The sequence below is a fragment of the Eubalaena glacialis genome, chromosome 10 (genome assembly GCF_028564815.1).
Source record: "Eubalaena glacialis isolate mEubGla1 chromosome 10, mEubGla1.1.hap2.+ XY, whole genome shotgun sequence".
Classification (NCBI taxonomy): Eukaryota; Metazoa; Chordata; class Mammalia; order Artiodactyla; family Balaenidae; genus Eubalaena; species Eubalaena glacialis.
Window position 1 is genome coordinate 56775008 of NC_083725.1, and position 14441 is coordinate 56789448.

General features: G+C 43.4%; 1 protein-coding gene across 1 annotated transcript in view; it reads left to right on the forward strand.

Annotated features, from left to right (window-relative positions):
* Positions 1-14441, forward strand: part of ME3 (malic enzyme 3) — a 322981-nt gene that overhangs the window by 22341 nt on the left and 286199 nt on the right. Inside the window, exon 2 of the mRNA XM_061204050.1 lies at positions 7477-7780. Within this exon, the coding sequence (XP_061060033.1) occupies positions 7477-7780 (304 nt within the window). The remainder of the gene's footprint in view (positions 1-7476; positions 7781-14441) is intronic.

Genomic DNA, 14441 nt, shown 5'->3' on the forward strand with positions numbered 1-14441 from the left:
ACAGAGGTAGAATAAGACCTAGAACCCATAACCAAAGCCTTCAGTTGAAGAAGGGGGGTGAGTGACTGGTGACTGGAGGGGCAGACAGTTGACAACTACAAGGCATTTGTGTGAGCTGAAGGCAGGAACTTTAAAGGAGCTGCAGTTTCTGAGAGAGGAAGCGGAAGAAATGGTCTAAACTGCAGCATGTGCAAAGAGGATGCTCACCCCACCTCCAAGCACTGAGATGCACTTGGTGTGAGGGAGAACAGGGCCTTGAGAGGCTATAGGGGAAGCAGTGTCTCGGGGAAAAGCCAGGTTTCAACAAGGCCAGGAGATGAGAGAGTGGTCAGAGTGAAACCGTGCAACCCAGATGGGGACTTTTAATTGAGATCACACACCTGGTCTCAGGACTTACTGAAGCTCAGGTTCTTGATGTCTCCTCACAGAAAGAATTCAGTGAGAGACAAAATGATAGGTAAGAAGTGGATTTATTTAGAGAGAAACACACTCTACAGTCAGAGTGTGTGCCATCTCAGAAGGCGAGAGGCCCCGAAATATGGGGTGGTTAGTTTTTATGGACTGGGTAATTTTATAGGCTAATGAGTGGGAAGATTATTCCAACTATTTGGGGGAAGGGGCGGAGATTTCCAGGAATTGGGCCACCGCCCACTTTTTGATCTTTGATGGTCGGCCTTGGAACTGTCAGTGGTGCTGGTGGGTGTGTCACTTAGCATGCTAATGTATTACAATGAGCGTATAATGAGGCTCAAGGTCCACTGGAAGTCAAATTTTCTGTCATCTTGGACCTAGTTGATTCTAACCAGTTTTTATCATGTCCTATGGCTATGTCATTCTTTTAAAGGTTGTGCCCTGCCCCCTTTCCTTCTGTTTCAAGAGCAATGAGGACACAGGGAAGTTTGTTGATCACAGGTCTCTTTCCAGAGGGCTCTAGAAAAGGGTTTGGGAGGAAACTGAGTGGTGAAGGATTGGGTTGGATGATGGAAAATATGCAGCAGGAGTCTTGAACTTGAGCTCCTGAGATGACCTGAAGACACTTCTCCCTGTGAACCTCAGTGGGGCAGCAAGAGAGAGAGACATGAAGGCAACCCTCTTTTAGGTCAGCCTGGTATGATTAGGTACAGTTATCATCACCCAGTTCATCTCCCTGCCTCTGGGCATAGCTAAATATAGACTGTCCTACTTTTTAAAGTGCCCCAGGAGAAAGTAATTTTATAATTTCTCTCAGTAATTCATGCCTTGGTTTAATGCTCAGTAACAAGTATACTACCTGACACATAGTAGGTGCCCAATCAATAGTGTTTGAATTAATTGAATGAATTCACAGTATCAAGATTTTCCTTTTACGTCTTTTAATTTACTCACGCTGTAGTGCTAGCCCATTGCACTACTTTGACACAATGGATCCACAATTAATGTCCCCATTTTATAATTTCCATTGTCACAGATAAACTGTTCTATATCATGTTACTCAGATGTTGATTCTATTCAATACTGTTTAGTTGTGTTGTATCTGTATCCCGGATCTCCTCAGCTAGGTTTAAATTCCCTCAGTATATATGGACCAGTTTGCTAATTCTCTTCTCCATAGTATCTACTCTAGTGGAGGCAGAGAGTCAATATTTAGTAGGTGCTTTTTGAAAAAATGAATACATTCTCTAATTAATTCTTGAAATAATAAATACTTATTTGAAAATTCGTGCATCTTCCTAGACAGCCACGGACATGTCCTGTGAACTAACACCTAACATAACAGCCAGATTGCCTGGGTACCAATTGTAGCTGTGTCCCTTACTAGCTGTGTAACCCTGGACAAGATACTTAATATTTCTGTACCTCAGTGTCCTTGTCTGTAAAATGAAGACTGTTAACTTATCACATATTTGTTTTGATGAATAAGTTAATATGTGTAAAATGCTTAGAGTAATGCCTGGTACGTAGTAAGCACTCAGAAAATGTTGTTATTGGGCTTCCCTGGTGGCACAGAGGTTAAGAATCCACCTGCCAATGCAGGGGACACGGGTTCGAGCCCTGGTCTGGGAAGATCACACATGCCGCGGAGCGACTAAGCCCGTGTGCCACAACTACTGAGCCTGCGCTCTGGAGCCCACGAGCCACAACTACTGAGCCGCATGCCTAGAGCCCGTGCTCTGCAACAAGAGAAGACACCGCAGTGAGAGGCCCGCGCACCGCTACAAAGAGTAGCCCCCGCTCGCCGCAACCAGAGAAAGCCCGTGAGCAGCAACGAAGACCCAATGCAGCCAAAAATAAATAAATAAATAAATAAATAAATTAATTAATTAATTAATTTTTAAAAATGTTGTTATTGTTGTTATTACTAGGCATGTAGTTCATATACATGGAATACTTTAATAAATGATAAATAACTCAGGCTGGATCACCAATAAATATCAAATGGTCTATTTAATAGACTCTATTATGGCTAAACACATAGGCATACCCTCTATAAATAAAATCTGATTAAATGCTTCACTTTTCAGGTAATTAAAACAGGACCATATGAGTGAAATTAGCATAAAAAAAGCAATGCTGTCACTTTATGAAAAGGAGAAATGTGAAAAATACCTAGTAACCTAAGTTGAAGCATCCTGAAATAAGGTCAGGGATTGCTGAAAACTGAGGGAGTCCGTAGCATGAGGCTGAGGGCTTTGAGAAAATGTTTGTTATATAGAATTATGGAAACAGAAAATGCTGCATTAAGTCAAATTCTATAGATGAAGAAATAGCCAAAATAATGGAAAGCACCATTACACAGATTATTATTTGCTTCCGTTCACAAGGAACCCAGAGCCGAGGAGAATTAGGAGGTAATAAAAACACTGTTATAACTTTTGATGGAAAGCAGGCTGGGAGCCCTTAGCAAACAGGAACTCCGCAGAATCTGCAGAGCTAGATGCATGTTCCCAGGGGTATTAGAAGTGGGTATTTGCATTAATGTGTGTAAAGAAAAACTAAGATAGTTCTAGAGGTCAGAATCAGAAAGGTGATTTATATTCAAGGTGGAATGTAGCTCCTCTTTCATCAAGTAGTAAAATTAATGAAACAACTATGAAATTTAGAAGGTAAACCCAGAGACCTTAAGGAAAAAACATAATAATCAACAAAATTCAATAAAGTTTCTTTTTCTTTTTTGAGAGAAAGTGTATCACACCAAAGAACTTGCTTTTAAAATACTACGTTCCTAAATAAGCAAAGGAAGACATTATTACGCATTTCATGTATCTGTTTTTACAGTATTAGGTAATCCATAAGCTACCTTTAGGAGCATTTCAATTTAAAAGTCCTTTGGTTTTCTGGGTGATGGGATTAAATGTGATGTTCAATTTCTTTCTTAACAGTTGTTGTGTTATTTTTGAGACAAAAAAGTAAATAAAAATTCACTTATAAAAAGTCATGCTTGGATTTCCCTGGTGGCGCAGTGGTTAAGAATCCGGCTGCCAATGCAGGGGACACGGGTTTGAGCCCTGGTCCGGGAAGATCCCACATGCCGCGGAGCAACTAAGCCCGTGTGCCACAACTACTGAGCCTGTGCTCTAGAGCCCGCAAGCCACAACTACTGAGCCCACGTGCCACAACTACTGAAGCCTGCGTGCCTAGAGCCCATGCTCTGCAACAAGAGAAGCCACCGCAATGAGAAGCCCGCGCACCACAACGAAGAGTAGCCCCTGCTCGCCGCAACTAGAGAAAGCCCGCGTGCAGCAATGAAGACCCAACGCAGCCAAAAATAAATAAATAAAAAATAAATTAAAAAAAAAAAGTCATGCTGATTAAAAATTGACCAAAAGACCTTAAACAAAAGGGAGCGTGAGCCAGTTTGCCTGTGTTGGGAGAGAAGGTGGGACCCAGAGACTTCAGGAGCCGGCGTCGGAATCTGTTTCCTTCCTCATCTGTGTGTGTGTTCTGGAGAAGTCAGAGTGACACAAATGTAATTTGCAGCTGACCCAGCACTGGGAGGTGTGGCACGTATAATCAAGACAGAGAAGCAACTGAAATCTGACTCAGAGGTGCTAGAAATACTGCCTTGCAGTAATTTTAGAAAAGAGAGAGCAAGCCTGAGACTACACAACATTGAATTTGTCAGCATTGACTGGAACTAGCTGTGGTGTGGTGGAAAGAACACTTGAAGTGTTTTTGCAGTCAGGGATCCTGAGCTTAAATCTAATTGTGTTTCAGGGACTGTGTGAACTCAAGCATTTCAACTCCCTGGGCTTTAATTTTCTCATCTTTAAAATGAGGATAATAAAACCTGCCTCAAAGTGTGCCTGTGAGCATGAGCTGCTTTTACAGGGCTGTAGGGATATCCGCTGTGATGACGCAAAAGTGGTATTTATGCAAAACATCATAAGTCAGTGGAAAGCGACACAAATTTAAAATGAGGCAGACCTGAATTGACCGAAAGTCAAATCATAGCTTTCCTTCTTTGCAGCTGTTGGACTTTGGGCAAGTTTGTTTCACTGAGACACCTATAAAAAGGTATATATCTATCTACCCCATAGTGTTCTTAGAAGAATTAAATTCAATAATTAATGTGCATAGGGCCTGACACAAAAAAGCTCCATGCATCTCTGATTTCTCCTTCTGCTGCCTCTTTTCTGCCTCTAGCCAGAGAAAGGTCTCTGCTTTTGAAGCCTCATGAAATTAAATTTGGTCCACCCCGATAATTCAGGATAATCTCCCCATTTCCTTCTCAGGTTCCAGGCATTAGGATGTGGACAGTTTTGGTGTGGGCATTCTCCCTAAAGCTATACTTTCATGTGCCAGGTACTTTGCTAAATGCTTTCCATGTATTATCTCATTGAATTACCTCAATAACTCTATGCAGTTTATTTCTGTCAGTCACTCTGTGAGGAAACTGAGACTCACAGATGCTAATCAGCTTGCCCAAAGTCACACAGTTAGGAAATATAAGAGGCGGAATTTGAATGTAGGTCCTCTGAGTTCAGAGCTCATACTCCTGTAGAGGACAAATGTCTAGAAGGAAGAGGCATCAAGTTGTAGGGCCTTGAGATGCATGGGCCTTTTCTGTGTGCAGCAATGCTCCACGTAATCATGTGAGGAGAAAATATGTAAAATATAAATTCTCTGTGGAAGATCAAGTGGTATTTCGAAAGCCTGGGTTACAAATACTTATGGGTAACAGGAGGCAGATTAAAATTTTAATGGGACATTGACTTGGTCTCAAGAAATTGTGTTCTTGGAAGGAATCCAATGTGGTCTGTCAAGGCACAGTATAGAACTGTGACCATGGACTACATAAAAACACAAACAGTTATTAGGCTGGATTCTGGGAGGTCTCCAGAGGATGTGATGAAGCCTGAGGGTCAATCTTAGTTCAGTTAATATCTACACGAGTGATCTTGGAACATGGGATCTTCATCCTTTTTTAATGAAATTCACTGAAGATAACAAAATGGCTGGAGTTACAGTCACCAGAAAGAACAGAAGAAAAGTTGACAGGAAACATTTCCCATTAAACGTGGGTGGGGGGCGTGGGGGGAGGAAGAAAGGAATGCAAAACATAGATAGTCACTAAGATAAGGAGGTCTGGATGGAGCCACCATGATTTAAGAGGCCTACAATAGACAGAAAGGGGAGACAGGAAATTATATTGAAAGTGAAATATGGTAGCTGGCTTGAAAACTGTTTCCCAAATGTGCAAAATTCCAAATGTCACAAACTTCAGTGCTTTGGGGGCACAGCTGGAGGGAGGCCCCTGGTCATGCACTGAGCTGGCTTCCTGGGTACCAGAGAGCTAGGAGTGGTTTGGGAGAAGCAGAGGCAGAGCAGGCTGGGAGAGGGTTGGGAGAACAGGTTAGAAAAGGGATGAATATGTGTCACAAAGAGCAGCTGCACTTCCTCTTAACTTGCCTGCCCACCCTCCCCTTCAGTTAAGTTATTCTGGGCTGGCCCAATGGGCAGTGTTAAGTGGCCTCTGTGTTTCTCCCTGAAGAATCTTTCAGGGTCTCCCATATCTTCATGAAGTCATTGTATGTGTTAGGTTGGCTGGTAATTACTGGGTTACTTGATTCTCCTTCTCCAAACCGTGAGCGCCATAAGGTCACTTGATGAAAACACAGGATAGGAAACCATCCCAGAGATGGCTGTTAATCTTTTTGGGAGTCTTAAAATTTGATAAAAGCTATGGTTTTTTCTTCCTAGAAAAATGCACAATCAGGCAAACATTTGCATACAACTCCAGGGGCTTTATGAAGCCCTTGGGTCACTTTGGAACCCCCAGGGAATCTCCTGATCTATATCCTCCAGGTTAAGAACCTCTGGTTATAGCAATGGCAAATGCTTGACTCCAGCTATAGTCTTTACCACCTCCCACTTCAGCCCCGGCCCCTCCCCCCCAGTGCCTTAGTGCATTGGTAAACATCGCTAATTGATCGCACATTCTCCAGCAGATCCTGGTTGTGGTTAGCTAAACATATTGTGGTAATCATTTCATGTGGTAATAAATGTGAATTAGACCATCATGCTGTACGCCTTAATCTTATACAGTGATGTATGTCCATTATTTCTCAATAAAACTGGAAAAAAGAAAGCACTCTCTTAGAAATAAATGTATATTTATTCAATAGTCACAAGAAGTCAAGTGATTTTCCTAAAAGACTCTTCCACTAATTTTTATATTATTTTCCATTATATGTGAAATACATCATCTCTTCCTGACCAAAACAAACAAACTAACAAACCCCAAACCACCTCAACCTAGTACTCCCAATTTTTCACCAATTTTTCTGAATTGGCATCTGAGTTCAATCCTGGAAATGAGAAAAGAAGATAAGGAGAAAGGCTCATTGAAATCTAAGAGGATTTTCGAGGTGGAAGAAGTGAGAAAAGGCTGAATAGGATGAGGATGGAGAAAAGGATTATTGGAATAGGCATTAAATGTTTGGTGACCTAGGAGAGGGCAGTTTAAGGAGAGCTGTGGGGTTGGAGCCAGATCACAGCAGGTTAAGTTGACGGGTTTCTTTGACTGTATTCTAAAGAATACATTCAAATGTATTCTAACTGTATTTCCTTGAATGTTTTCTAAATAATCAGTCATACGCATAGGGATAGATGTACAAGGATGTTAACTATGGTCTTATTAAAATAGTACTAGTACAAATTGGAAACCATCTAAAGGCCAAATATTAGCGAATTTGGTTAATTTGATTTTAATGCATCCATATGGTGGAATAATATTATATTAGTAAGGATTCTTTATTTTAAGTAACAGAAACCTGAATCAAACTAGTTCAAAGTTCAAGCAAAGAAAGGTAAGAGGAATTTATTGGCTCATGCAGTTGAAGAGTCCAGAAATTGCCTGCAGGGCCTTAGGCAGGTCTGGAACCAAATGCTCAGATGATGTCCTCTGATTTTAAGATCTCTCTCTCTCTCTCCACTCCCCACACCACACCACCATGTTTCTCTCCTTTACTCTGGAATGGCTTCATTTTTACACAGGATCTCTCTTCATGATGAGGAGGATGGCCTCCTGTGGTTCCAGCATTTCCAGAGCTCGCCGTCTCCACAAGAGAGAAAATTTCCTGGTCTCCGCATCCAGGCCAGGCCCCTCGCCCAAGAATCTTACCAACCCCATTTGCATCGCTTGCCCATCCTTCAACTGCTGTGCCCAAAGGCGTGGAATACTGTGATTGGTCAGCCCGGAGCGCATGTACCTTCCTTGACAAACCCACCAGAATCACTACGTGCTGTGGGGGAAAGGCGTCTTCCAAAAAGAAGGAAGATGGAATTGACCAGAAAAGAGGTACCATTATAATTGTGAACTTGTTTGTTTTAATTAATAGACTTTTACTTTTTTTTTTTAAGTATTTGTTTATTTATTTATTTATGGCTGTGTTGGGTCTTCGTTTCTGTGCAAGGGCTTTCTCTCCTTGTGGCAAGCGGGGGCCACTCTTCATCGCGGTGCGCGGGCCTCTCACTATCGCGGCCTCTCTTGTTGCGGAGCACAGGCTCCAGACGCGCAGGCTCAGTAATTGTGGCTCACGGGCCCAGCCGCTCTGCGGCACGCGGGATCTTCCCAGACCAGGGCTCGAACCCGTGTCCCCTGCATTGGCAGGCAGACTCTCAACCACTGCGCCACCAGGGAAGCCCTGAACTTATTTTTTTAAAAAGACTGTGTAGATCTACCTTTATGGGCATGGAGGCTTTGGGTGATGGGGAAACACTGAGGTTTCATCAGAGCTCTGCTGTTCCCTGTGCCGGGAATCCCCCCACCTATCACTCCAACCCTTCCCATGTTTCCGGGCTACTGATTACTTGGGGTGGGTAGAATAATGCCCCCCTTCCCCAAAGAAGTCCAAGCACTAATCCCTGGAGCCTGCGAATATGTTACCTTATATGGCAAAAAGGATTTAGCGGGTGTAATTAAGTTAAGAATCTTGAGATGGGAGATGATCCTGGATTATCTGGGCGAGCTCCGTGAAAAGACGCTCCAAGTACACTGTGAAATAAGAAAAGCAAGTTACAGAGCACAACATAGAATATGATTTTATCTTTAAAATCTGTTTAACTTTACTTACATAGATGCATAGAAAAAAGTTTGGAAGATGTACTCCAGATAATAATAGAATTATTTCCGAGGTGTTGTGATAGTAGATTTACTTTTCCTTTTTGCTTACATACAGTTTCTAACTATTCTGCCATGAACATGGATTACTTATGTAATTCAAAGCCATAAGAGGTGAAGGAGAGGAAGCAGCCATTAAAGAGAAAGGTGGGATGGTGTTTTGAATGAAGCACATAGAAAAAAAAAAAGTTGCTCATTTATCCATTTATGTATGTATTTGTGTGGGAACACTGGAGCCTCTTTTTAAGCTGAGGTGGTGGGCCTGGGGGAGCTGAAGAAGAAGATGCAGGAACCAGGAGAAGATCTGGGGGAGTCGGATCTCTAGGACTGGTGGGGGAGGAGTACCTCCTCAAGCCCAGGGCGCGGGTGTCCCTGAGGGGCCGGGAGGAGGGAGGAGAGGCTGGGAAGAAACATGGAGGTTTTTAATGGGAGAAGAAGGAAGTCAAGGACCTCAGTCTTCCAAGCAAAGAAGGAGCCGTGGGCAAGGGGGCTGGAGTGGGTTGCGGGGGCTTAAGAAAAATGGAAGCAGTTGGAAGAAAATGTGGTCTGAGGAATGTGATAGGAGTCAGCCAGCATCAGTGAGGCTTTCTGAGTGGCCTCAGTGCCACGGAGATTAGATAACGGGGTTCGTAGTCATGCTAATCATAGCAGTGGCCTGACTTTTTCCTGTGACATGGAGCAACCTGGGAACAGAGAGCAAAGCCAGCAGAGAGAAAAGAGAGTGCTTGGCTGCATGGGAGGCTTTGGATTATGGGGTCCAGGGTTCCCCGTCGGACCTCAGGGACTCCCACTGAGCTTCCTAATTCAGTTAATTGATTAGGAATCTGCTGCACTGCTCTGCCCTGTGCACCTTGTGCCACCGTGTGGTTGCCATGGATCTCTCAGGCCTCATAGAGATGAATCCAGGAGCTCCACTGAGAGTATCTGAGAGGCCAAAACAAAAACAAAAACCATAAGAGTGTGACAAAGGACATAGACAAATGGTGCCATTGAGCTGTTGGGAGCAAAGAGCGGGTGAGCTGAGGAGAGAAAGCGAGAGGGGACAGGCTAGTTTCCAAACCAGAGGTACAGTCCGGGTCACCTTTACAGGATGAGTAAGAGTGAGCCAGGCAAAGTAAGGGGGAAGGGCATCCCAGAAAGGGGGAACTGCAGGAGCAAAGGCATGGAGGCCTGAGGCTGTGTGGTATGTACAGACACATGCGAGTGAGTGTCTTTACAGGGTCAAGTAGAACGGAGGGCCTGGTGGGAGATGGGGCTGGAGAGGTGGGCCAGGACCTCACCCAGAGGAAAAGAGGCCTCTGAAGGATCTTGAGAGAACAGGATCAGAGAAATAAAGAACAAAAGGAGAGAATACAGTCTCCTAAGTCAGGTTAGCCAGGAGGTTATTAGAAAAAAGAATGACTGACAGTGTTGGGTATCCTAAAGGTTCCCAATGAGACAATTTCAAAAATCTCACCAACAGACTTGGCAATTAGGAGGTCCCATGTGACTTTTGCCAAATAAGTTTTGATGGGGCAGTGAGAACTGAAGACAGACCACAGAGGACTGGAGGGTAAGGGGGAAAGTAAAAAGAGAATCTGAAAACTTTGGCTCAGTAGAAAAGAAAAAAAAGATAAAAGCAAGAATGGATCCGAATTTCAAGAGAGACTATGTGTGTTTAAGGAAGGGAAAGATTCTAACATAGAGGCTGTCAGGTGAGGGACAGGTTTACATTTTAAGAAAGAAAAGATAAATTGCATGGAGCCCTCGAGATGGGAGGGGGTGGGTTTGGGTAGGAGGGACAAGGAGAGCTGATCTTGTCTAATCGCCTCTATCATCTTTATGAAGTATGCAGCATGGCGATCTGCTGAAAATGAGGAGTGAGGAAAATGGTGGAGTTAGAAAGAGGAGGTCACATGAAAGGGCCGTTGGAGAGGAGCTCAGGACTTGTGTGGGCTGCAGAAAGTACATGAGGTCATGCATGGGCGATGCACTGCTCAGGGCCTGGGTAGTAAAGGCCCTAAACAAATGGTGAAAATTATCCACGTTCAAGGTGAATCTTGAGGAACATCTTCAGGGCCTAACTAATCTCAAAGGGACAAAGTCCTGGGTCGGGGCAGTGATGGGTCTGAAGGTCAGACACCTACAGTGCGGGCGGCGGGGGGAGGGGAGGGGGGAGGGGGGGAGGGGGGACTGGAAGGCAGATGTCTAAAGCAAAGAGTTTCTTAGTAGTTTGCATATTGCTCTCCAGCATCTGGGTGTTGAGATTTGGAAAGAAGAGCTAGTTCTACAAAGTAAGGAAAAATCGAGAATTCGGAGGCCATGTTATAATTCCAGAGGCAGAACTAACTCTGCTATCAGAGTCTGAGCCTTTTGCTGCAGTGACTGCAAGTTAAGAAAGATTAAACTGATAAAGTGCAATCTGAGATGATGTGGTTCAAAATAGAAAAAATGATTCCATGACTGGAATTGGTTGGTTCAATCTAGTTGTTATCATTTCCCCATTTTCCTAAATAAATGTTTACTCAGTGTCCTAATAGATTCTCAAAGTCAACAAAAACAAAGTTTGGCATAGATTTTGTTGGCATGTCCCTGATTTTGTTGGTGTTGGCAGGTGTGGGCAGCATGTGCAAGTATTGTTTTGCTTTGTTTGCTTGTGTAAACATGGTTGAGGTCAAGAGTACCTGCTCTTCTGTTGCACTAATGGGGTTTGATCCAGCTACCCCTGACTAAACACCATCACATCACTCTCCAAGCCTCAGTTTTCTCATCTGTAAAATGTGGATAATATCAGTATCCATTTCCAAGGGTGATCAATAAATGTTTATCCTTACTATTATTGTTAGCCTGACTTGCCTTAACTCCTTTTTAATGCCCTGTCACCTGCTAAGCTGCTCCATTGGCCCATGAGCCACAATCAGGTGTGGTCCCAGAAGATAAGGCAGCCATGTTGTTTTTACAATATGACAAGTTGCCTAGTTCTGTGGGATGACAAATAGAGCCATTCAGACACAATGCCTTTCGAAGAAAAGCAGCTATGCGGGTCTCAGTTAGTAGCATCAGTGTCATAGGAGGAAAAAGCACAGCCCCTCCTGGGTTAGAGGTAAGGGAGGCCATGTGAAGCCAGATGAACCCAGCAAAAATCTCCCAAGTCCCAAGTCCAAACCAGGCTGCAGGATTACTCTCTCTACAGTGTTGGGAATCAGACTATTCTAGGCAAGGGCTGAGTAAAAATATGGTTCGTGATATGGACCGGTCTCTAGGAGCAGATAGAAATAACTAACAATTATTTATTCATTCACTTATTTACTCATTTATTTGTTTATTCAATCATTCACTTTTCAGCACTTACTGGGCATCCACTATGTGGCAGAAACTGCTTTCATGCTGAGGTACAGAGATAAATCTAATATTCTTGAGGCCAAGCACATAACAGTTCTAAAGGCTGCTGGCCATTTTGAAAAATGTCTGTGTTCGAGACATTATACTAAGGACTCAGCATATTTTATTTCAGTGCCCCTCGCCTCTTAGATCTTTACACATGCTGTTCCCTCCTCTCTTTCTGGACTAAATAGGTCTTCAGAACTCAGTTGAGCTGCCATTTTTTTCCCAAGGAATCTTCTTTGACTACCCCTACCCCCAAGTCAAGTTAGGTGTCCTTCTTAAGTGTTTCCCAAGCATCCTGGATGCCTCCAGTGGGCTTACCGTGCTATATAAATGAATCCTCTCTTTGTTGATCTATATCTACCTCTAGGTTGGAAGAGCCATGAGGGCAAAGATCTCATTTGTCTGGTCTACCACTGTATTCCACCAGGCCACCCAGCACACAGAAATCTCTCAGTAAATATATTTAGAGTAAATACATGCTGATACTCACAAATGAAGTAAGCATTATTACCTTTGCTTTACAAATAAAGAAAGTGACGTTTGTTGTCAAATAATTTTCCCAAACTTAAAGAGCACTATATAGGTAGAGATTGGAACTGAACAAATCCATAGTGTTAAATTCCAGCTAGGTACCGCTAGAAGGTTCTGAGGCTGCAGGCTGCCCTCTTTGAATGTTGTAGTCTTAGGAAAAGTAAGAGAAAAGTTAAAAACATATTATCCCCAAACTCAGACTTTTCCCCTAAAGAATCAGAAAATTTGTTTTAATTGAATAGGGACTAACTTTTTAAAAAGTATCAGTGTTATTTAATGCTATATCTTTAAGCCACTTAAAAATCATCTCACATACTACCCGTTGTGTATCTCGCATGCTGGTCTAAGGCAGTAGATTTTACTCCCTACTCTGGGAGCCCTGGGTTCTTCTGGGGTGGAGAGTGACTGTGTCAATATGGGGAAGTAGCTAAGCAGGTAGGGCTCTGAGGCTGCACACGTAAGTTAGAGCAGCTCTGCTCTTATTCAGGGCTGTGAACCATTTCATTTTTTAAAGGGTTACACCGCTAGAAAAGAAATATCTTGAAAACCACCAGCCTACTCACTAATTGTGTCCACTTACTTACTATACACCTACTATGGGCCAGTTCTTTACATACTTTAAACCAGCGGTCCCCAACTTTTTTGGCACCAGGGACCGGTTTCGTGGAAGACAATTTTTCCATGGACGGGGGGTCTGGGGGGAGATGGCTCAGGCGGTAATGCCAGCGATGGGGAGCGATGGGGAGCGATGGGGGACGATGGGGAGTGGCGGATGAAGCTTCACTTGCTCACCCGCCACTCACCCCCTGCTGTGCGGCCCGGTTCCTAACAGGGGGTTGGGGACCCCTGCTTTCAACTTCTCTCTACAAAGTAGCTGTTGTGAATGGATGAGGCAGTTGACACTCTGAGAGATTCAGGAAACTATCCAAAGTCTTCTGGCTGATAAGTGGCAGAACTGTCATTCCAACCTAGTCTATCTGCTCTTTTTCTGTTTTTGTATCCTGCTTTGGAATCCTTTCCATTCAACACATTATTTATTGAGATTCTACTACTTTGTAAGCACTTGTTAGGTTCTGGGGTTAGAAACTCACAGTCTATTGGAAGTGAAAAGCATGTCAATAAATATCTACACAAAGCGTTTTGGACGCTATTCTCCAATGAGACATGGAGTGAAGAGCGGTCAGTTCTACCTGGTGGAGTGAGAGAGTGGTCATTTAGGTTTCTTAAAGGTGGTAATGCTGCAGGGTCAGTGACAGGTAGGAGTGCTGGAGAGATGACATTGGAGAGCTGGGGAGGCCAGATTTTAATGGGCTTTGTGTGTCATCCATACAAAGACTTAGAGCCCTGTGGTCTGGGAATTGCATCATTTAGTTGATTTATAGTCCCCTAATACTTAGTTGTTTTGAAAATTCCAGTCTTAGCTAAAAAAAATCTCTGTGGAAGAGATTTGTTGCCATTTTAGAAGGAAAATGGAAAGATAGCTGAAGAAAGAAAGGTATTTGGAGGAGTAGCCCCTCTCCCACCAAGGAGTATGGACTTTAGATATTGGGGATCAGTGAAGGATTACAATGCTAATTTATCACACTGTGGCTCTGAAGTCACCTAGGGCCTCCTTGACCTACAATATCCAGCTAAACTCACCTCACAACTCCAATTTCACAGCCTGTCTCTCCCAGCACTTGTTCCCCGAGGACTTATTCTCTCATGGCCCATTTGTCTCTAGATTTTGTCTTCCTCCAACCCTGTGTTGCACCAAGGATGACCCCAACCAGACACGAAAGTCAATATCCAAAAGAATTCACTCACACCAAAGCACAAATGAGCATTGTAGATTTTACTAAAGATTTCTAAGGGGAGTTAGAGGAAGAATTTACAGCAGTCACACCAAAGTCCACTTTTAGACATTCTTGTTCTCTCCAAATTCCTCCTTCATGCAGTAACC